The sequence below is a fragment of the Octopus bimaculoides genome, chromosome 2 (assembly GCF_046866305.1).
Source record: "Octopus bimaculoides isolate indiv1 chromosome 2, ASM4686630v1, whole genome shotgun sequence".
NCBI lineage: Eukaryota > Metazoa > Mollusca > Cephalopoda > Octopoda > Octopodidae > Octopus > Octopus bimaculoides.
Genome location: NC_142929.1, coordinates 30,476,504 through 30,500,725, shown reverse-complemented (window position 1 = coordinate 30,500,725; position 24,222 = coordinate 30,476,504). Strand labels below are relative to the sequence as shown.

The window sequence follows — 24,222 nt, the reverse complement described above, 5'->3', positions numbered from 1 at the left end:
CATATCATTGATTGGTTGAAATTACTGAAATACGACAACTTTAGCATAAAATGACTTCATAAATACAAACTTTTCTCAACAACGCTAAGAGTAAAAGGTGTTCTATCTGACACATTCTACCAGTATACGAAGTTTCAAAATGTTTAGAAAATTAATTAATTGTGCTGTCCATGAAAAGGTAAAGATCCCAAAATTTTACCGAAAAAGGATATTCAGAAAACTGAATTTATAGCATTAAGTTTTAACAAATAATTTCAAATGACACAAAACAGTCACATATTTCATAACATTTTGTTATTAGTGCCAAATGTATTTCTGTCCTTTTGATTAGTTTTTCACCTGATGAGCATCCAACATAAAGTAATTACCTTTAATGACAAAACCAGACCAGTTAATTGGATGTTTTCCATCAGGACATTTACAAACTTTTGATGATACTATAGTTTCTACAGAAAGGTAAATTGATTTTCACTTCTATTGCAGGGTTTGTTCTTCTTCTTGCTGCTGCTGGTGGAGTTCAGACTTATTCTTTTATTTGTTTCAGTAAAGTGACTGCAGCCATACTGGAGCACCAGTTTGGAGGGTTTTTTGATTGGACAAATCAACCCCAGGACTTATTTTTTTAAGCCTAGTACTTATCGTACCAGTCTCTTTTGCCGAACTGCTAAGTTACGGGGATGTAAACACACCAGCACCGGTTTTCAAGTGGTGATGGGAGGACAAACACAGATACAAAGACACAAATACAGATATATACATATACATATATACACATATATAAACATATATATATATATATATATGTATACAACAGTGTTCTTTCAAATTCCATGTACCAAACCCACTCACAAGACTTTGGTCAGCCTGAGGCTATAGTAGAAGACATTTGCCCAAGGTGCCACACAGTGGGACTGAACCCAGAATCATGTGGTTGGGAAGCAAGCGTCTTACCACACAGCCATACCTGCTTATATATTATGCTTCTATTTCTTGCTGTTCTTTTCTGAAACACAGGATTTATGTTCCCACAAAATCTTTCTCTCACCATTCTCTTGATTATATTTAACATTTAAACCAACCAAATCTGGTCCAAATATTCTACACATTTTATGTTCAAAACACCAACGTCTGGCCTCTTATACCTACCTTATGATGACATTCTGAAACTAAACAATCATATCATCCCAAATCTGGAAGTTACCAGATAATGCATGATTAATTGAAAACAACATGAATAAATAAGTTTTGCATTTGACAGAGTAATGTGAATGCTAAAGAGTTAATTTGAGTTTGATTAAACATAAGTATTCTAGTCAAAATGACAGTTGACATTAACTGCTTAAATATTAGTCCATGAAATTTATCTGGTAAACAGTACAATTGTCAATACTTAACCTTCCACTTAAAAACCACATCTTATAATTTATACAAACTTTTATATATTTTATAAAGACTGCAACTCCATTTCATGCTTTGCTGCCAAGTATCATTAACAGGGTCACATTAGTTTGCAATAACAAATCTGGACTTTACAGGAGATTAAGTAGCTTATGGTTCTATGTCACAAAATCTGTTTTAACCTCTTAGCAGTTAATCCGGCCATATCCAGCCCAAATATTCTTCCACTTTTGTGTTCAAACCAGAAAGATTCAGCCTCTCACATCTACACTACAATATCATTCTACAAATAAACAATCGCATCACTGAAATCTCAAAGCTATGAGACAATACATTAGTAATTCAAGATAATGTGACTAGATAAACATTACATTTGACATAGTAATCTGAATGTTAAAGGGTTAAAATGATCTATACCAAAACCTTCCATTAGATTTTCATATCAATTTCCATTTTGAACACCAGCTTTATGGGGACAAAATTACTTCATTATTTTCAAAACTAACTGAAACAAAGACTGTGTATTTCAAAATGAATATAGTAACAAAAGGGTTAAAATTATTCAAATCAAAAACTTCCATCAAAATTTCATGTACTTTATGTTCTAAACAACAGCTTAATAAGGATATGGTTATTTTAATAAATTCTTAATTTTTCTCAAAACTAAATGAAACTAAGACTGTGTATTTTAAAAGAAATATGGTAGCAAAAGGGTCAAACTGCCACAAGGTTCCGTTTTTGTTATGGTTTGATAGTTTCATTGCCCCAATGACCTGAAAGATTATACCAGTGTGTCAGTTTCTACTCCATACAGAATATCAAGAACCAGTTTCCAGAAGGAGGGCAAATGTCAGAGGAAGTAAACAGAATATTTTATTTAGTTTCCAGCTTATGTTAACCCCAAGCTATGTTAATTTAATGTTTACAGTAAATCACAAGCAACAAACAGGACCAGAAAACAAAGTAAATAACTGTCTTACCAGAAATCTCAGCTGCTTGAAATTAAAGGTGTCACAGCTCTCCAAATGGTCAGCAAGTCGTCCTGGTGTTGTAACAACTATGTGAGGTTGATCAGTAAGTTTCAAGCCCTGATCGGTCATATCTGTAAATTATAAAAAGACAATAATTGGTTGTGGAAATTAATTAGAAGTGAAGAATGGAAACAACAGTATTTGCTGATTAGTTCTTTAGCATTCGAGTTACCCTGTCAAATATGACACTTATTTACTCACAATGTTTTAAGTTTAATCAGGCATTATCTCATAGCTTCAGGATTTCAATGATATTATCGTATTTTTAGGAAGACACTGAAAAGTAGGTCTGAAAAGCCAGATCTGGCCAAGTATGAATACAAAACAGGTAGAGTATTTGGGCTGGATATGAATGGTTTAAATGCTAAAGAGTGAAATAATTCATCTCATAGAAAAATGCAATAACAAATTGATTAGTGGAGAATTGCAGGTTAGTGGAGGGATGTGGCCAAGCAGTTAGGGTGTTCGGCTCATGATCTTAAGACCGTGGGTTCAATTTCCGGACCAGATGGCACATTGTGTCCTTTATTTCATGTTGGCACTTTATTACATGTTGCTCTATTGAGAGTGTGTGTGTGTGTGTGAGTGTCACATGAGTAAGGTTCTTCATTTCCAGTGATCTGTGAAAAACATGTCCGGCTGTGGGAAAATATTGCCTTATTGGAAGGATGGAATGGTGAATGATAGAAAGGAAATCCAGTCATAGAAAATCTGCCCCAACAAATTCCACTGGATCTATGCAAGCAAGTAAATGTGAAGGCTAAACAATGATGATGATGACGACAGTATATATTATTAACAACCATACTTGCTCATTAGTACTCATGGTTGTACTGTACTAATGTATGTTGGTAGAAATCCTTTCTATGTATATATATCAAAGGGATATATACATATGGCAACTTCACTGCTGTTTCCCTTACCACTCATGCCTCTAGCACCCTCTTCTTCCTCCAGTCATTTCAGCATGTGGTGACTGTCTAATTGAGACACATTTCCTCTTTACTCGCTCCATTTTTTTTCTTTCCCCTCATCTTTTTTTTCTGTAGAAGAACATGTGCTTGAAATGCAAAAGAGTATGTTTCTTTTTTTCAAGAACAGCTTCATGTATTGGTGAACAATCAATAGCATTGGAGAGCAAAAAGATTCAATTTGTAGTTGAGAAAAAGTTAGTTGACATAGAGGACTGGAAACCATCTGAATACTGGAAAAGAGTAACCTGTGTCATGATGATTTGTGCCAGGTATCAGAGTGCTGACATCATGATTGCTGCTCAGTGCTATGGGAACACTCTTAACGTTTTTGATATCAATCCGGCTGAAACCGCCTCTCGCCCCGAAGTGCAAATGTCTTGTTTTCATAAGTTTTGAATTAAAACCTTCCACCAAACCTTAAGTCACAATTTATGCTCCTAATATTAGCTTAATGATAACTGAGTTACTTTACTAAATTATTTGTTATATTTTAAATTAATTAAAAGAAACATAGATCATCTCAACAGAAATACAATAATGAAAGGGCCGTCGTAGGATTTTCGAGCAAGATTGTTGCCAGTGCCCCTGGACTGGCTCTTGTGCGGGTGACACAAGAAATGCACCATTTTGAGCGTGACCGTTGCCATTGCCGCCTGGCTGGCCTTCGTGGGATTTTCGAGCGAGATCGTTGCCAGTGCCCCTGGACTGACTCTTGTGCGGGTGACACATAAAATGCACCATTTTGAGCATTACCATTGCCAGTACCACCTGACTGGCCTTCGTGCAGGTGACACGTAAAAGCACCCACTACACTCTCTGAGTGGTTGGCATTAGGAAGGGCATCCAGCTGTAGAAACTCTGCCAAATCAGATTGGAGCCTGGTGTACCCATCTGGTTTCACCAGTCCTCAGTCAAATCGTCCAACCCGTGCTAGCATGGAAAGCGGATGTTAAACGATGATGATGATGAAGGCTGTAAGATGTGACATGAACGTCATGAAAACAAAGTTACCCCAAACGTTGATGGTCTTCCCTCACTTACTTAGTCTCTCTATCTCTCTCTCTCTCTCATTTGCAAATTCTAAGACATTAACATTTAAATCTGTAATGAATTTTACTAAGCAATCATGATAAACATCAAGAGTGCTACCATAAGCATGAAATTTTCAAATTCATTGGAATATCTGAAAAGAAACTTTTCTAATATAATAAAATGCATGTTTTTCAGGGGGGGGGGGGGGGTAATATTATTATTATGTTTTTCACAGGTGCAGGAGTGGCTGTGTGGTAAGTAGCTTGCTTACCAACCACAAGGTTCCGGGTTCAGTCCCACTGCGTGGCACCTTGGGCAAGTGTCTTTTACCATAGCCTCAGGCCGACCAAAGCCTTGTGAGTGGATTTGGTGGACAGAAACTGAAAGAAGCCCGTCGTATATATGTATATGTATATGTATATATATATATATATATATATATATATATGTGTATATATGTTTGTATGTCTATGTTTGTCTCTCTCCCAACATCACTTGACAACCGATGGTGGTGTGTTTATGTCCCTGTCTCCATAACTTTGCAGTTTTGCAAAAGAGACCGACAGAATAAGTACTAGGCTTACAAAGAATAAGCCCTGGGGTCAATTTGCTCGACTAAAGGCAGTACTCCAGCATGGCCACAGTCAAATGACTGAAACAAATAACAGAGTAAAAGAGTATCATATTTTCAAAACTTACTATATCTCTCTGCATTCTTTAAATGACAGTATTTGTTGTGGTTTATATTGCTGAATAACCACAAGAGGTCAGTTATTGTCAAATAGCCATTAATGGTGAATGACATCCCAGCAGTAACCACTCCTTCTTTCAACCATAGCATAACTAGACCTAGAGTATCTAATTAATGCATGCTCACAATTTTTTTAAACCCTGCCTCTCTCTCTCTCTCTCTCTCTCTCTCTCTCTCTCTCTCTCTCTCTCTCTCAGGATATAACCTGAGAGAGGGACAGAGATTTGGCCACTATTTCTAACAAGTCGAGTAACCACATATAGACTGGTTTTGGCAGAAACAACATCAAGTACTGGAAGCTGTGCACTAGCATCTAATATTGTGACAAAAATGTTTACTTTTTGTCCTTCTTCGTCCCCCATCCCCATAACAAATGCAGAAGATATTAATTCCTTGTAATCCTTTTGTCAGAAACAGTGTCAAAAAATAAGTGAGGAATACAGAATTCTGTTGTGTGGATATGACAAAAATAAAACAAAAGCAAATGGAAAATGGAAAGAAAAAAATACAAAAGAAAATGTTCAGAAAGACATACTAAAAATAAAAAAAATAGGGAATGGTAACCTTACCTGCCTACCTACCTACCAACCTACTCATCTTACCATTCCTCATTTATTTATAATCATCCCAGTTCTTTATTCTTTACAGAAAGCCAAAACCAGTCAAATCAAACTAGACAGCAAAATTTTAAATGAACAAAATACAAGATAATAAAATGACAAAAAAAAATAACAAAACACCACTATACAAGATAAGGAAGGGTTTCTTTGGCTGCTTTAACATCTGTCATTTTGATTGACTGGACTTATTTTATTGTTTTGTCATTTTTTTTCTGAAATATTTTTTTTTCTCCTTTATTTTTTGTCAATGTGTACTAAGAGAAAAAAAAAAAGGAAAGAGAGAGAGGGAGAAACAGAAAGTGTCTTGGATTATTTTATTTCAATTATCAGAATCCCAACAGATATGACAAATGTAGCCTGTCAGTAAAAATTGTTGTCTTCTATTTTTTTTTCCTTCACCTTTATTATAGATAACTAGGAAGGGATGGCTGGCAAGAAGAGGATACTTCCATGAGGTGTACCACTCATATTTTTATTGGAATCAATTTATATGCTTGTATGACATATCCAAGGGTTGTTGTTGTTGTAGCTGCTGTGATGGTGGTGATAGTGGTAGTTATTTATTGTTACATTTAAACATTTCGGGGCGGGGGGGGGGGGGGTAATTTTTACAGTTGTTTTGATTTGGTTTCTGTTTTTTTTTTTTTTCTTTTCTTTTTTTTTAACCATCTTCATTTCTATAGTTTCCGCAAATTAAAGTTGACACTTTAATAAAACATCTTAATTTCTTTAAAATTAATTTTTGAGATAAGTAATTAAAGTCTGATTTAATAAACACCACCGCTACCACTCCTATAACAACCACCACCAACAACAACAGCAACACAATCACAAATGCCATCCTCTAATCATCATCAATATTGCCATTTAACACCTGTTTTTCAATAGGCAGATTTTAGACAGTTATTTCACATGTCACACCAAACGCGCACAACATGCCAGAGCAGGAATTACGCTGAAACCCAGCAAGCAGATTGTTTAACTGTTGATTGAGATACATATGTAAGTGCTACATATCTCAAATATAAACACTGTGTTGAACAAGATGTACAAACAGGATTATCCTCCACTTATACACTCTTTTTTTATTTAACAAGGCAATAACTAATGACAGGTGATGTTTGAGGCTGGGAACAAGGGTGTATATAGATCACATTGACCTCACAAATCTAGAAGGTCCTACAAACATCGTTGACACTGCTTCTTCTCACCTAACTTACAACACACACACACACACACACACACACACACACACACACACATACAATATTTAATTTGGTCAGCTGAAACCAATGTTGGCAATACTTCCTTTTTCTCTCTTTCTCTCTCTTTTATTCTTTTATCTGTTATTTTTTATTTTTGTTAAACCATGTCATTCTTCAGTCTACCATATTGCAAAAAGGTTTATGACAAAAGCAGATTATATTACAAGTGCCAAGCAGGCAGAACAGTTAGTAGGCTGGGCAAAATACTTACCAGTATTTTTGTCCACAACATTCTGATTTCAAATACTGATGGTCATAAGTACAAACAGTTGAGCATTGGTGGTCAGTGGAATTGACTTACACCCTCCCCACAAAATCCTCGCCTTGAACCAAAATTTGAAGCCAATGTTACATAGCAACAGATAGCCTGGATCCCATCACCTTTAAACGGAGTCTGGACAAATTTCTTCAAGGAATACCAGATAAGCCACCTATACATGGATACAACTCACTCAACAAGAACTCCCTACTCGAATGGACCATGATATCACAAAACATGACTTAAAAAGGATTTAGATAATCCTATCAGGTGGTACTTAGTAAGTTAAACGTGGCCTGGACCAATCTTTGGTCGAAACATATCTAAGTTTATCTAAGCTTATGCAAACACAAGGAAATGCATGACAGCGTTTTTTTTCTTTCATTCGCTAACACAAGTCTCATTTTGATCTTACATTAACACAAGCATTAATTAAGATTAAATTGAGGGCTTCATATGACTTACGACAAGGGAAGTCACTCTCAGGTTATTAAATCTGAGAGGTAATTGAAAGCAACTCAGTCCAAAAGGACAACAAGACAGGAGATTACGAGGTATTAAAGAAAAGGAGTTACAAAGTGATATGACACAAGCCTAAAATGAGATTACTATTTACATTGATTGCTGAGTTAATACACAAAGGCTGTCAAGCTGATAGGTGAGGATTAATATAGTGTATTACCACAGACATTCTCCTATTGTTTTATAAATTTACTTACATTTTGTAAATTACTTGTAACACCAAGCACAGGACTGATACAGGATTCATGGTTGGTACAGGATTGCTTAACTTTTTAGCGTTTAAACTGACCATATCTCGCATAAGTATTCTACCTTTAATCTTTTTCAATTAAAAGTGCCAAAGACAGCAGAAAGCCATTTAGCGTAAAATATCATGAAGAAGGAGAAATTAAGATGAAAGGAATTAATTTAGACTTGAAAGAGTTCAAATCATGAGGAGAAGGTGAAAAAAAATGAGGTAGAAGAGAGCTCCAAAGTATAGTAGTTTGAGAAAAAACGCTATGACAATAGAAAGACTTCCTTATTCATGGAAACACAACAGCATTTGGATGAAGATGGTATGAGTTTCAAATCCGGTGAGAAGGCACACAGTGATCTGGAACTAACAGAGAAAGTTCACCAGAGTACTTCCTGTGGTGCTAACAGAAAAGACTAAGACTGGTGATATCACATTGCTGTTGGAGAGCTGAAGAGAAGGACCAATCAAATTAGAGATTAGCTTCTGAACATGGTTGAGGCGATCCAAGTGATAAGATGGTGTACCTGCCCAAATACAACAGTATTCCATACACAGACAAATTGTGGACAATTAGTAAAGATACAAAATGGCCTCACATGTGAGGTAGTCCTTCAACCTATACAATTGGCTATATATCTAGGAAACTCAAGAAAGATCAGGTGAGAAATTATGGTCTAACAATTTCAAAGAAAATGTTTCTTCTTCTTCTTGTTTGATGGTGTTTTACGTTCAAACCTCCAAGAGGTGGAGGATTAATTAATGGTATGAGAAAAGGTAGAGAACAGTTTTGTGTGTACGTGTGTGTATGTGTGCGCACACACATACACACACATTTATTTAGTGTTAATAGTCAGAAGAAAAAGTACTCAACACCATAATAGAAGTTAATGTTTTTATTCTGAGTCAGACTCTTGCTGCTCTGAGTTTCACCTGTAGATGTGAATACTCTCAAAATCCACAGGAAAAAGTCAGAGTAGCAAGGCCTGCCTCAACCAAAATAAAAAACATAATGCACCCATGCCAGTGCTGCTGGTGGCACATAAAAAGCACCCAGCACATTCTGTTACATGGTTGGCATGAAGAAGTTGGAGTTTGGACAGCTCCCTGTTGAACCATCCAACCCGTACCAGCATGAAGAGCAGACATTAAACGATGATGATATATAAGCACTAATACATACATACATATATATATATATATATACATGAATATTTTTCGGCAACATATCTACCTATATAGAAAAGATGGCAATTTTGTTGCAGCCTTCTTCATGTAGAAATACTTTCAGTGTGGAAATTGATTATTATGTCTACATGTTTGCATGCTATGCATTCTACAATGCAATTGTATATTTCCAAATCAATGCAAATAGAGAGAGAGTTACCTCATGAGATCACCAACAGTTACATCATGATTACACCAACAATTCAACTCAAGTATACATAGAAGATTTTCTCTTTATATACACAACACACAGAAGCCCAAAATTTGCTTGGATTCATCAATGAAAATCAGGATGTGTTGTTTCATATCAATTAAGGTGCTACATCCTAAGCGCAGGGATTTGACCACCCTTAATGTTAACTAAAATCATGAAGGGATAAAAAAGTAAGTATAAAAAATAAATAACTTTAAAAAGTATATGAAATTTTATATACATGCTTACAGACAGAGCCAGATTAACAATAGCTGAATATAGAACATCACTAGTTGAATTTTCTATCAAAAATATCCCATTTCAGAAAATATTATGAAAATCTTGATATTCTCTCAAAGATATTTCATATAAGATTAAGATGGTAGGCTAATTACTTTCGTAACCGAATACCAACTAACCTTCCAGATAATAAGTTTTGAATTGTAAAAACCAAATTTAACTTCATTTGAATATGTAAGGAAGTATTCTCTAACAAAGATAGAGAACTATTCAAAACAAGATGTTTTTAACCATGTGAAGAATGTCAGATGCTGGAAAATCTACAACTTCCAAAGCTCTCTAAAATGCAACAGGGAATTTTTAAGTACCTAACAGGACAAAGAAACTCAATAGTATAGACATAGACACTATTAACATGCTTATATTTAATATTTGTCCTATATATATATATATGTGCATGTAGGCACATGGTTCAATGGTTAAAGCATCAGGCTCAAAACTATGAGGTAGTGAGTGTGATTCTTGGACCAGGCTGTGTGCTGTGTTCTTGAGCCTTGAGCAAGACACTTTATTTCACATTGTTCCAGTTCACTCAGCTGTAGAAAGGAGTTGTAATGTCACTGATGCCATGCCAAGCTGCACCAATCTTTGCCTTTCCCTTGGATAACATCAGTGATGTGGAGACAAGAGGCTGGTATGCATGGGTGACTGCTGGTATGCCATAAACAACCTTGCCTGGACTTGTGCTTCAGAAGGGAAGTTTCTAGGTGCAATCCCACAGTCATTCATGACTGAAGGGGGTCCTTACCCTTATTTTCACTATATATATATATATATATATATATATATATATATATATATATATATATATATATATATATAACAGTTATATGGCCGACTCCTATCAATCCATCCAACCAATGCCAGCATAGGAGGCAGACGTTAAACAATGATGATGATGATGATAAGAGGACTAAGCTCTGATAGATACTGATATGTATGTTCAATTCTTCTCTGAGCTCATTGATAGATCTCACACTGCTGACTGTACAACTGAACCTGGCTTGTATAGCTCTCATGAACCATTTGTCATCAGTGACAAAGGCCTTCACTTAGTACAAAAACTGTTTCTATAACCATCAGTCAGTGTTGACAGTGGCACATAAACAGAGATCATGGTAACAGTTGTACTGCTTAGGATTTATCTATGCTTAATTACTGTATTACATATTCTAACTACTTCAACTGAGCTTATATGTTGATTTCTCAGTAAACAAGACAACTACTCTGGTAATGCTAGTACTGTTGCCTATCCAAAAGAATTTCTGTACACACACACACACACACACACACAAATTAGCTTTCTAACTCAAAGCTCACTGCCTGGAACCTTGAGCAAATGTAATTTTCTATAGCCATGAGTCAGCACACAGTTTGTCATTAAAATTGGATGGATAGAAACCATACATGGAATGTACTTTTAATTCGAAAGTACCTTCTTTACAATCTTAAAATAATTCCATGCAAAACAAAAATAAACAACAAAAATAACAACATCTTAATAACATTAAAGAATGTCTCAAAGAATTACTGTGTGTTTCTAGCATAGCACTAATAGTAAAATAAAATAATTCTTCCGTTCTCACCAAACCAAACAAGGTGATACCAGCTGCCGTTTGACAAAATAAAAGTGACACACTATTATCAAAGATGGTCATATTAAGCTTTCTTATGAAATTTTCATTGAAAGAACTAATTAAAACTAATTAAATATTATTAAAGATTAAAATTTCTTATTGACCAATAAAGGCAAAGGTGTGGCTGTGTGGTAGAAGCTTGTTTCCCAACCACATGGCACCTTGGGCAAGTGTTCTCTACTATAGCCTCAGGCTGACCAAAGCTCTGGGAGTGGATTTGGTAGATAGAGACTGAAAGAAGCCTGTCACATATATCTATCTAGCTATCTATTTATATATATATATATATATATATATATATATATATATATATATATATATATATAAACACACACAACAGGTTTTTTTACATATATATATATAAATGTATGTGTGCGTATCTGTGCTTGTCCCCTCATCACCAGTTGCCAACTAGTATTGGTGTATTTACATCCCCATAACTTAGTGGTTCAGCAGAAGACACCAACAGAATAAGTACTCAGCTTCAAAAAAATAAGTCCTTGGGTCGATTTGCTTGACTAAAACATTCCAAGACAGTACTCTAGCATGGCTGCAGTCAAATGACTGAGACAAGTAAAAGAATAAAAGAAATATAAGCACACACATTACATTTGATGACTCGATGAAGTCATCAGATCTACCACCGTCTGTATGCAGGAGAAACTTGGAAAATGACTGCCAAGATCAATCAGTGTTTTAATGTATTCTAGCAACGGTGTCTAACCAGAATACTCAAGATTACTTATGACAGAATCACAAACTCAGAAAAGAGGCAAAATGTGCTGTCGACAGAGGAGGATTGTGGCAGAAAGATGAGTAAGACTTGCAAATACCCAAGAGAGCTACACAAAGGGTACCACCACAGAGATGGATAAAGAGAGGGAGATCCAAGAAGACCTTCAAACAAGATTTGCCACAACTTAGCATCACCTAGGAAGATGAAAGTAATAATGCTCAAAACCAGCATTAGTGGAGATGTCTTGTTGCTCAATGGTTAGGCCAACTATAGCAGAAATTAAGATTAAGATTGAAGTTATCTCTCTTGCTTGATGGTTTCAGATCTTATCCACCCTCAAAGAAGACTTTGTCTCCATACATAATCACACTAAAAGCACACTGTATGGCAGCAAAAATATTTCATACAGTTCTATATTTAAGAGATGAGGAATTATTTACATTATTTACATTTGACGTGCATGTGGCGTAGTGGTTAAGAGCATGGGCTACTAACCCCAAGATTCTGAGATCGATTCCAGGCAGTGACCTGAATAATAATAATAATAATATCAAAAACTACCTTAGGAATGAGAACCCAGGTACGAAATTTCCCCAGGGCACCTGATGAAGGCTCGAGGGTATGTCAGCCGAAATGTTGTGTTAACAACAAGCAAAAATGTTTCTTTATTAGTTATTTTAACCACTTAGTCAAAGGAGGATGTTTTTTCTCTCTCTGACTTTTCCCATCCTCCAGACTCTGAAGTAGAAAGACAGTAAGTTATCCTAAAACCAGAGACCTAGGCTAATTGTTTACAACAAAGTAAATTCTTCTAAAACCACCCAAAACATCAAGTGGTGGTGTTGAAACAGGCAATGGAATAAGTCTACATTAACAGAACATAAAAGACCAGAGCAGATACCATAAGATATTTTGTCTGCTGTTCTTACCATAAGATGTCTGCTGTTCTAACAGCTCTGCCAATCCAACACCGGTCATTGCTACATCCTTTTATCAACCCCAAAGATGAAAGGCAAAGTTGACCTCAGCTGAATTTGAATCCAAGCACACAAAGTCAGAACAAATACTACAGAGTATTGTGTCCAAAACTTAAGTCCACTAAAATAAGAAAATTGGAAACTCCTATTTTATTAGTAAGAAATATAAACTGAGCAGAGAAGGCAAAAAAAAAAAAAAATCATTATTGAAATATATTTGAGTGCAATTATTCACAGCGCTAGCAGTGATTTTTTTTTTTTGTTTTTTTTATTTTTATTTTGCTTTAAGTGCAATATCTTCAATGAAACTGAAGATACAAAACTTATAGAATACACACAGACAACACAAGCGAACACACACACACACACATACACACACACACATATATATATATATATATATATATATGTATATATATATATATATATATATATATATATACACATGTATTCTTTTATTCTTTTATTCTTTTACTTGTTTCAGTCATTTGACTGCAGCCATGCTGGAGCACCGCCTTTAGTCGAATCAAATCGACCCCAGGACTTATTCTTTGTAAGCCTAGTACTTATTCTATCGGTCTCTTTTTGCCGAACCGCTAAGTTACAGGGACCTAAGCACACCAGCATCGGTTATCAAGTGATGTTCGGGGACAAACACAGATACACAACATATACACACATACATATATATATATACATATATACGACGGGCTTCTTTCAGTTTCCGTCTACCAAATCCACTCACAAGGCTTTGGTCGGCCCGAGGCTATAGTAGAGGACACTTGCCCAAGGTGCCACGCAGTGGGACTGAACCCGGAACCATGTGGTTCGTAAGCAAGCTACTTACCACAAACACTTTAGAAAATATGATTTAAAAAGGATGGAAAAATAATAAAATTTTTATTAAATAAACTGAAATGTTGATGATAGAGAAAGGGAATTATGATAGCAGAACAGAAGGATGGTGATGTTCTGAAAAAGAAGGAAAATGATAGCACTGATGGTGGTAGCGATGATGATGATGATGATGATGATGGTGAGTGGTGATGAGGAGGAGGACAACAATGAAACAGTGGTAACGGCAAGTAACAAAGTATGAGAGCCATAACTCATTTCTTAGCATTTTCTTCTATTTCTTATTTTCGCAAAGGAAAGAAAATAAATAAAAAAAAAAAAAACATTCTCATTCTCAGGATGAATGGAAGAATGTTGCAATTAGAATTTTGCCACTGAATATTTTTCTTTTTTTTTTCCTATTTCCTTCTTCTTTTGAGAAGCAGTTGGAAATTGCTTTCATTAAATATTCATGCATATGTGAGTGTTTGTATGGTGAGATTTATGTATTCTAAGCAAATTATTCTACTGTTTCAAATATCAACTATTTCTCTATACCCTTTTGTATTCATCACATCACATTTTCAAAGCAAATGCTAAAATAACAGTTACAAAACATAAGTTTAAGCTTCCCCAAAAATTTAGATAGCTCATTTAAATGTTAAATTATTTTGATTATTTTAATTCCATTCCAACATTATATTTGATTTTACATTCATCGACAGGTACAAAATAAATTGCAACAGATGTTAGCATTTACATGTTAATGAAATGACAAAAATAAAAATTTAAATTTAAACAACAAAAAAAAAGGAGGAAAATATCAGAATTAAAGGGCAGTTATAACGATTGCTTTGTAATTGTGCAGGTAAATTCATGACAAACAGCTGTGTTGAAGAGCTTAATTTTTGATCAGCAGACAAAATAAAATCATACAATTAAAACTTGTGTACAACATCACTCATGTGATTACTATAGCTGTATTTAGATAATTCAGCAAGCACAGAACTGTTTCTATTGTTTGCAAACATTGGAAATATGAATGCTTCCCAATACTAATTACAGACAAATACATCTCGCTCTTAGCCATGACCTTTCTACAAATAATTACAACAACAATTGACTAACACATCACTATTGACACAAAATGTCACCACACATTACAATTACTGGTGGTGTTGTTCTTGTTACTGTTGTTGTGTAGCTCTAGATTGGCTCCGATCGAGCAAACCAAAGGTGTTCCAGCCATAACCAGCTTATCTATTCTTTTTTATTTTTCATTTTATAACGACAGAGAGTAATTGGTGCAATATTTGGCTCCTATTTCAAGCAACCACTAAGATGTTCCCACACTGGCTTATATGCTACATGTTTCCTCATTGTTATATGTACATGTTCATTTGTTACATGTTTGCTCACTGCACTTATTTACTAGATGTTCCCTTACAGTCTTGTATGCTACATGTTCCTTCACTGACTCAAATACTTGTAACCTCCACCCCAGACTGGTATACAACATATTCCCTCACTGTCTTATATACTAAATGTTTCATCACTGGCTCATTTGTTACATGTTTGCTCACTGGGTTTATTTACTACATATACACTCACTGGCTGGTATACATGCCACCTGCCACCACTGACTCATATATTACATTTTTCCTCACTGGTTCATTTGCTAAATGTATTCTAACTAGCTCATATACCACATGTTCACTCACTGGCTTATATTCTACATGTACCTCCAATGGCTTGTATACCACACATTCTCTCATTGGCTCATATACTACATATTCTATAACTGAGTCATATTGCTAGAGAACTGTGTAATCTTTGGAAGAAGTCTTGTCCAAAAGAATGCGAAGCTATAAAAATGTACTTTCATTTGAGGCTAAAAAAGCTGTCGGTCATCTTATCCCTAGCAATCATGATTACTGGTCTTGAAACCCAAAGTAGACAGATGAAAGACCACGGCTAGTCTTGCAAGAGTAAAGAGCCCCATGGCTAAGAGGAAATTGTGAGTGTATTTTCAAAGAAAAAAAACTGGTGAGACTATAACAGAACACTGGTAATAATCAATGTGACATGCATCGGGAGATTTCATTAGTGACTCCTAAGTACTTTTTGCATCTGTGCCCGTCTCACAATGAGGCTAGTGAAGAATTTGCTATGCTGCACAATCTTGAGCAGGCTACGATCCTTCATCCTGGAAGCATACCCTACCCAATGCCTTATGGGACTTGAATAGTATGACTTTGATGCTAGTGACATCTGCCAGTTCAAGGACTTCTGGTTAACTTACATATGTAATAAAAGTTAATATTCAACTGATGGGCACAGTTTTCACCATTACAACAATTATAAATGAAACCTAAATCAGGAAAAAAACAGAACAAATATAATGCTGATTCTTTCAAGTATTCTTCTATTGGTTTCAGTCATTTGACTGTGGCCATGCTGCAGCACTGCCTTTAGTCAAACAAATCAACCCCAGGACTTATTCTTTGTAAGCTTAGTACATATTCTATTGGTCTCTTTCGCCAAACTGAAAAGTTACGGGGGTCATAAACACACCAACATAAGTTGTCAAGCAATGGTGGGGGGACAAACACAGACACAAACATACATACACACATATATACATACATATATATATGAAGGGTTTCCTTCAGTTTCTGTCTACCAAATCCACTCACAAGGCTTTGGTTGGCCCAAGGCTACAGTAGAAGACACTTGCCCAAGATGCCACACAGTGGGACTGAACCTGGAACCATGTGGTTGGGAAGCAAGCTTCTTACCACACAGCGATGCCTGCGCCTAAATATGAAACTATAGAAAAAGAAAGGGAACTTACTGATGCCTCCAGTGATGACTGTAACACGAACATTAATGGGTTTGCCAAACACTTCAAACTGTTCTCCAATCTGATAAGCCAGCTCACTATAAAACAGAAAGAAAATAATAATAATAATAATAATAATAATAATAATAATAATAATAATAAAATATTCAGACAAATACATAACAAAAACACCAGGACTTACAAATATATATAACATACAGAAAATTGCACTACTGAGCACTGCACACATCCTACGCAAAACACTTTCAATACAGTAACCATAAGAGCATCACAGCAAACCACAGCACATACCCAAGGCACACAGAGCTGTGCTCGGTAGTGAAGTGAAAGCATGTTATAAAAATAAAACTACTCGAACAATAATAATAATAATAATGTTTTTAAATTTTGGCACAAGGCCAGCAATTTTAGGGAAGCGGGTAAGTTTAATACACTGGCCCCATTGCTCAACTGGTACTTATTTTATTAACCCTGAAAATATGAAAGGCAAAGTCGGTCCCGGCAGTATTTGAACTTAGAACATGAAGAAGGACAAAATACCGTGAAGCATTTTGCCCAGCATGCTAACAATTCTACCAGCTTACCTGCTTCATAATAATAATAATAATAATAATAATAATTAAATTGAAAAATGTCAGTGCATGCATGTTATTATTCTTAAGTTATTACACCTGGAAAAATACAGAACAAGATTTCTACAGTAGAATTTGCCTAATTTGTCACTCCTAAAGGAAACTAAAATGTACTTAAAATTAAAATTCTACAGTACTTAAAATATTGCAACCGAGAATAACATTTTTAAAATTTACTATATTTTATTAAAACAAAAATTATAAAAATATTACTGGTTTTCTCCAAAAATAAGCCCATTCAATTTTAAGCATATGGGCTTATATTCAGAAAATTTTCATGTAGAGCCCCAGTAATTTTTATCATTTTCAGAAAAAAAATTTTTAAGCAAAATTATATAAATCTGTATTTAAGCCCATGGGCTTATTTTTGGAAAAAGCAGTATTTTAAAAATGATATAAAATAAAATTAGGCTAATTCTACTGTATTAATGCTAACTAATAAATTTTACTTATGATTTGTAAGATTAATGTTTCTTTCTGTTTTTAATCAGAAATAGGGAAAGAGGGCGGCTTATAAATGCCAAAACCTACCCTGGCGAAGAATGTACCCCACAACATAGATTAGTAGTTAGCGACTTTGGGATCAAGGCAAAATGGGTGCCCAGAATTAGACAGGCTTGGAGAAGAAGGGTGTGGAAGCTTAAAGACCCTGCAAACGGACAGAGACTTAGAGACAAGTTACTTGAAGCATTTAACGAAATAGAAGGGGATATAGCATCATACAACGTGGAAGACAATTGGAGATTTCTGCGGGACAACCTGTTGAAAGCCACCGACCAGATTTGTGGGTGGTGTAAGGTCCCCTCCCAACCCAGAGTAACGTGGTGGTGGAACAAGGAGGTAGACAGGGCTATTAGACAAAAGAAACAAGCTTGGAAGGACTGGAAGAACGGTGGTAGCAGGGAATTGTACCAATGTGCCAGAAGGGAGGCTAGGCGACAGGTTTATTTAGCCAGAGGGGAAGCAGATAAGGAAAGATTTGCCAATGTTCTGCGCCGTGAGGACCAAAGACTCGAGGTATTTCGGGTTGCAAGACAGTGTAGGAGAGAGAATAGTGATGTTGTAGGAGAGAAATGTGTTCGCATGGATGATGGTACGCTTGCATTAAATGAGGATGCAAAGAAAGAGGTCTGGAGATGCCACTACGATAGATTGCTTAATAAAGAGAATGAATGGTAGAAAGAGAGCCTGCCTTATGTCGACCCAATAGAGGGACCAGCTATCCGAGTTGATAGTACCAGGGTAGATAAAGCAATTAAGAGTATGAAGACCGGGAAAGCCCCCGGCCCATCAGGAATCACTGCAGAGATGCTCAAAATATCTGGCAGTGTTGGCTATAGCCTAGTCACCCGTATTACGAACCAGGTGATACACGAAGGAGTCATACCCTATGACTGGTGTAGCAGCATCATAGTCAACTGCTACAAAGGTAAAGGGGACGCTTTAGATACAAATAATTACAGAGGCATCAAGCTGTTAGATCAGGTTATGAAAGTTACAGAGAGGGTCATAGCCCAACTAATTAGGGAGCGAATCAATTTAGATGAGATGCAGTTTGGGTTCGTGCCAGGTAAAAGCACTACTGATGCCTTATTTCTAGTGAGACAGTTGCAAGAGAAATACCTAGCCAAGGATAAACCTCTGTACCTGGCTTTCGTTGACATGGAGAAAGCCTTTGACAGGGTCCCCCGATCCCTTATCTGGTGGTCAATGAGGAAACTTGGGATAGAAGAATGGCTAGTGAGAGCTGTGCGAGCCATGTACAGAGATGCGGCCAGTAAGGTGAGGGTTGGAAATGAGTACAGCAATGAATTCCGGGTAGAGGTAGGGGTCCACCAAGGTTCCGTCCTCAGCCCCCTATTATTTACCATAGTCCTCCAGGCAATCACAGAGGAGTTCAAGACAGGTTGCCCCTGGGAGCTCCTCTATGCTGATGACCTTGCCCTAATTGCGGAGTCACTATCAGAACTAGAGGAGAAGTTTCAGGTGTGGAAGCAAGGTCTAGAATTGAAGGGCCTTAGAGTCAACCTAGCTAAAACCAAAATCCTAATAAGTAGGAAGGTAGATAAAACACAAACCCCTTCAGGTAGATGGCCCTGCTCAGTATGTAGAAAAGGAGTAGGTAGTAACTCTATAAGATGTACCCGGTGCAAGCTATGGACACATAAGAGGTGCAGCAACATCAAAGGCAGGTTAACTAGCAAGTTAGTTTTTGTTTGTGGCAGATGTTCAGGTGCAATAAAGACTGCAAACAAACAGGAAACAACTTCTATCTCATTCCAGGGTGAAAAACTAGAGGTAGTCGATAGCTTCCGCTATCTGGGCGACCAAGTTAGTAGTGGGGGTGGGTGCGCTGAAAGTGTAGCTGCTAGAATAAGAATAGCCTGGGCAAAGTTTAGAGAGCTCTTACCCCTGCTGGCGACAAAGGGACTCTCACTCAGAGTAAAAGGCAGACTGTATGACGCATGCGTACGAACAACCATGCTACATGGCAGTGAAACATGGGCTGTAACTGCTGAGGACATACGTAAGCTCGCAAGGAATGAAGCCAGTATGCTCCGTTGGATGTGTAATGTCAATGTGAATACCCGTCAGAGTGTAAGTATCTTGAGAGAAAAGCTGAACATTAGAAGCATCAGTTGTGGCGTGCAAGAGAGACGATTGCGCTGGTATGGACATGTGGTGAGAATGGAGGAGGATAGCTGCGTGAAAAAGTGCCACACCCTAACAGTTGAGGGAACCCGTGGAAGAGGTAGGCCCAGGAAGACCTGGGCTGAGGTGGTGAGGCAAGACCTTCGTACATTGGGCCTCACCGAGGCGATGACTACGGACCGAGACCTTTGGAAATGGGCTGTGCGTGAGAAGACCCGGCAAGCCAAGTAAGATCGTTGCCAGTGCCCCTGGACTGGTTCTTGTGCGGGTGGCACATGAGATGCACCATTTTGAGCGTGGCCGTTGCCAGTACCGCCTGACTGGCTCCTGTAGGATTTTCGAGCGAGATCGTTGCCAGTGCCCCTGGACTGGCTTGTGCGGGTGGCACATAAAAGACACCATTTCGAGCGTGGCCGTTTTCGTGCGGGTGACACGTAAAAGCACCCACTACACTCTCTGAGTGGTTGGCGTTAGGAAGGGCATCCAGCTGTAGAAACTCTGCCAAATCAGACTGGAGCCTGGTGTTGCCATCCGGTTTCACCAGTCCTCAGTCAAATCGTCCAACCCATGCTAGCATGGAAAGCGGACGTTAAACGATGATGATGATGATGATGATGAAGAACTGACTGAGCATATGGTCAATTTGAGACCATAGAATGAACATTCTACTGCAATCAACGTTTTTTTTTTGTTTGTTTTTTTTTTCTTTTTTTGTAATGGGATTTCAATTCAAGTGAAAAAAAAATGTTGTGCAATATTATTTACAACTTCATATCTTATTGTTTGTACTGCATACAACTAAATAAAAGCACTATTTTAATTGTATATTTCAAAAGACATGATTTGGAAAAATAGTTTTGTTTAAATTTATTTTTGGTTATTTGTGTAACATGTTTTTAGGATTTACTTGTTTTTTAGATTCTCATAATAAATAAAATTATCTCAAATTTACCTAATATAATGTATTTTAATTTAAAAAATGTCATTTTTTCATCAATATTTACCTCCATACTTTTTCACTACAGAATATTTTTGCATATAAGTAATATGGATAGATTCCTCTCACCAAGATCTATCATATAAGCTAAAATAAAATATAGATCTCTTTTAGAAAAAAAAAATATATTAGGAGTCAAAGTTGATTCCAGGAGTTACTCTCCCATCTTTGACCTCACATATTTGACTCAAACTTTTTTTTTTCTACCAAAGCAATTTTCAAAATTTATAGCCGAAAATGTAGCTAAGAATGTGACCAATCTAAAAATGTAAACATCATCTAATTTGGTTAGCAACTGAGTTAGTGACAAAGTCTAGAAGTGGTCATGGGTGGGTAAATGTTGACCATAAGAATATTATTCACACACTATCATGTGTGAATAATAATAATAATAATTATTATTATTATTATTATTATTATTATTATAAACCCTGTCTATTTAGACACAAGGCCTGAAGTTTTGAGGGAGAGGGCTAACCAATTACTTCAATCCAACTGCTCAAATAGTATTTATTTCATTAACCATGAAAGGACAAAAAAAGGCGAAGTCAAACTCAGCAGCATTTGAACTCAGAACATAAAGATAGACTAAATGCTGCTAAGCATCTTGGCTGACACACTAATGTTTCTGCCAATTCGCTACCCGGATAATAATAATATTTCCTATGTAGATACAAGGCTTGATATTTGGAAGAAGGGAAGCAGTTAAATATAGACCTCAAATGGGCACATGGTCAGAAATTTGGGTTGGTGAGTGGGTTAGTCAATTACATCAACCAATATTGACTTTCTCAAAGAAAAAAAATCAACATAAGATCAGTCATCAATGGTAACAATGATAATGATAATGGTTTCAAATTTTGGCACAAGGCCAGGAATTTGGGGTAGGGAGTTAAGTCATTTACTGATACATTTATTCTAATGACCCAGAAAGGATGAAAAGCCAAGTCAATCTTAGAATGATAATGATAGTAATAATGAGATATATTTTGCATACAAAATATAGAAGTATTTTTTAAGACAAAAATCAAAAGCAATTTTAAAATTTCCAAAATAAAACAATTTCTTTAGAATTAAATTGAAAATTTTGCAGAAAAAAGAATTGGTTAATAGTTTTAGTAGAAACACCTATAGCACCATACACAGAACGAAAATAATGTATAGCTTTCGTTCTTCACATTTCCTTTAAGTTTGTCAATAATTAGTTTGGAGAATGGAGTGAGGGATATATTAAATGTAAACTCCTTTTGTGTGGTTCAGTTTATTTTCAAAATAATTCAGGATTTCATAATTTAATTGATTCAAAGCATGGGACATGCGAGGATGAAATATTTCAACCAATGAAGGTCAATAGCAAATATCACTAGATGCTGAACAGATAAACAGACAACAAACTGTTAACAGCCAGGACCAACTAGTTCAGTTAATGAAGAACTGATAGGATCTATAGATGTAATATACACAGCTGAGATATTTCAACTAGCAAAAGACCGCTGGAACTAAAACCCAGTCCATGCCTCATTGCTCGATCGAGATGTCTGGTACGGAAGCGTTGCACTGGCCCAGGCTATTCATCCGATTGGATGTATGATGATAATTTACATGATCAGTAACTAGGCATATGGTTCAGTGGTTAGAGCATCAGGCTTACAATCATGGAGTTGAGAGTTCAGTTCCCAGACTGGGCTGTGTGTTGTGCTCTTGAAGAAGGCACATTACCTCATACTGTTCCAGCTCACTCACCTGTAGAAATGAGCTGCAATATTACTGATGCCAAACTGAATAAGCTTTCACCTTTCCCTTGGACAACATCACTGGGCATGAAGAGAAGAGGCTAATACGCATGGGTTATTGCTGGTCTTCCACAAACAACCTGGGACAGACTTGTGCCTCAGAAGGGAACTTTCTAAGTGCAATCCCATGGTCATACATGACTGAAGGTGGTCTTTAATTAAGAATTTGGAAGAATGACAACTACTTTTTACTTAAGCTAGTGTCTAGAACATAATAGTTTCTGGTATAAAATTATAAGAGATGATTTAATTTCGATATGAACGTTTTAAATGATGTTATATAAACCAGAAAATGTCTCAAGCAGTTTAGCATCGAAAAAGTAAAAGCATTTCTGAAGTTCTTATATTGTTTGAAAATCAGAAAAAAAAATATTACAACATGAAGTAGCATAAATATAGCAAAGTCAATGACTATTGACTCAAGTATAAAAACAAGTAATTTCAGATGAGATTCTAAACACTGTAAATGACCTGTAGGGACACCTACTTTTTTATTCAACCATAATATACTACAAAGTATATTAAATGTCTTTATACGACAATACTGTGTTCTACTGTGTTAGCAGTGCTATTACATCAGTTATTAAGGTTATCTCTACAGATTTTCTTTAAATAACCGATCAGTTTAGAAGTATTATGGTGTGTCTGTCCCTGCAACCACTTGACAACTGGTGTTGTCTATCAAAAGAAACCAATACATTCGATACCAGACTTAAAAGATATGCACTGAGGTTGATATATTGAACTAAACCCTTCATAGTAGTGCTCCATCATGGCCACAGTTTGATGACTAAAATAGAAAATACACACACACATACACATTGAGAGAAAATACATATTTATTCTATTTGTTGACAGCTGTTTCATAGCTTGTGTTAGATATGTAAGCAGCGCTACATCATTTGTCATGAAAAAATATAAATATACATGCAATATATATATATATATATATATATATATATATATTACAGAGTAGAGCTGAGAGGACGGACATTTTTGAAATGACTACTACTCAGCCCAAGGGGGAGGGACATATGTTCAACAGGTTCATGGTGTCTTAGCATTTTTTTTCTTTTCAGGTGAAGCCATGACACTGTGGTCAATAGAGCATGGCATGTTTGTCTACAACAGTTATGTGAAGACTAACGAGTCTGTCACAGCAGTTCAGTGTGAGTTTCGGTGCTACTTCAACATTCACCAAAATCATGTTGTTCCCACTTATAACACAATCTTACATTGGGTGAATGCACTTTGTACACAAGATACACTAATGAATAAGAGACTGGTGGCGGTA

At 36.3% G+C, this 24,222-nt stretch overlaps 1 protein-coding gene across 1 annotated transcript in view; it reads right to left on the bottom strand.

Annotated features, from left to right (window-relative positions):
• Positions 1-24,222, bottom strand: part of LOC106878420 (putative ATP-dependent RNA helicase DDX49) — a 652,269-nt gene that overhangs the window by 427,236 nt on the left and 200,811 nt on the right. Inside the window, exons 3-4 of the mRNA XM_052976052.2 lie at positions 16,846-16,931; positions 2,379-2,500 (exon numbers count right to left, since the gene is read on the bottom strand). Coding sequence (XP_052832012.2) covers positions 2,379-2,500; positions 16,846-16,931 — 208 coding nt within the window. The remainder of the gene's footprint in view (positions 1-2,378; positions 2,501-16,845; positions 16,932-24,222) is intronic.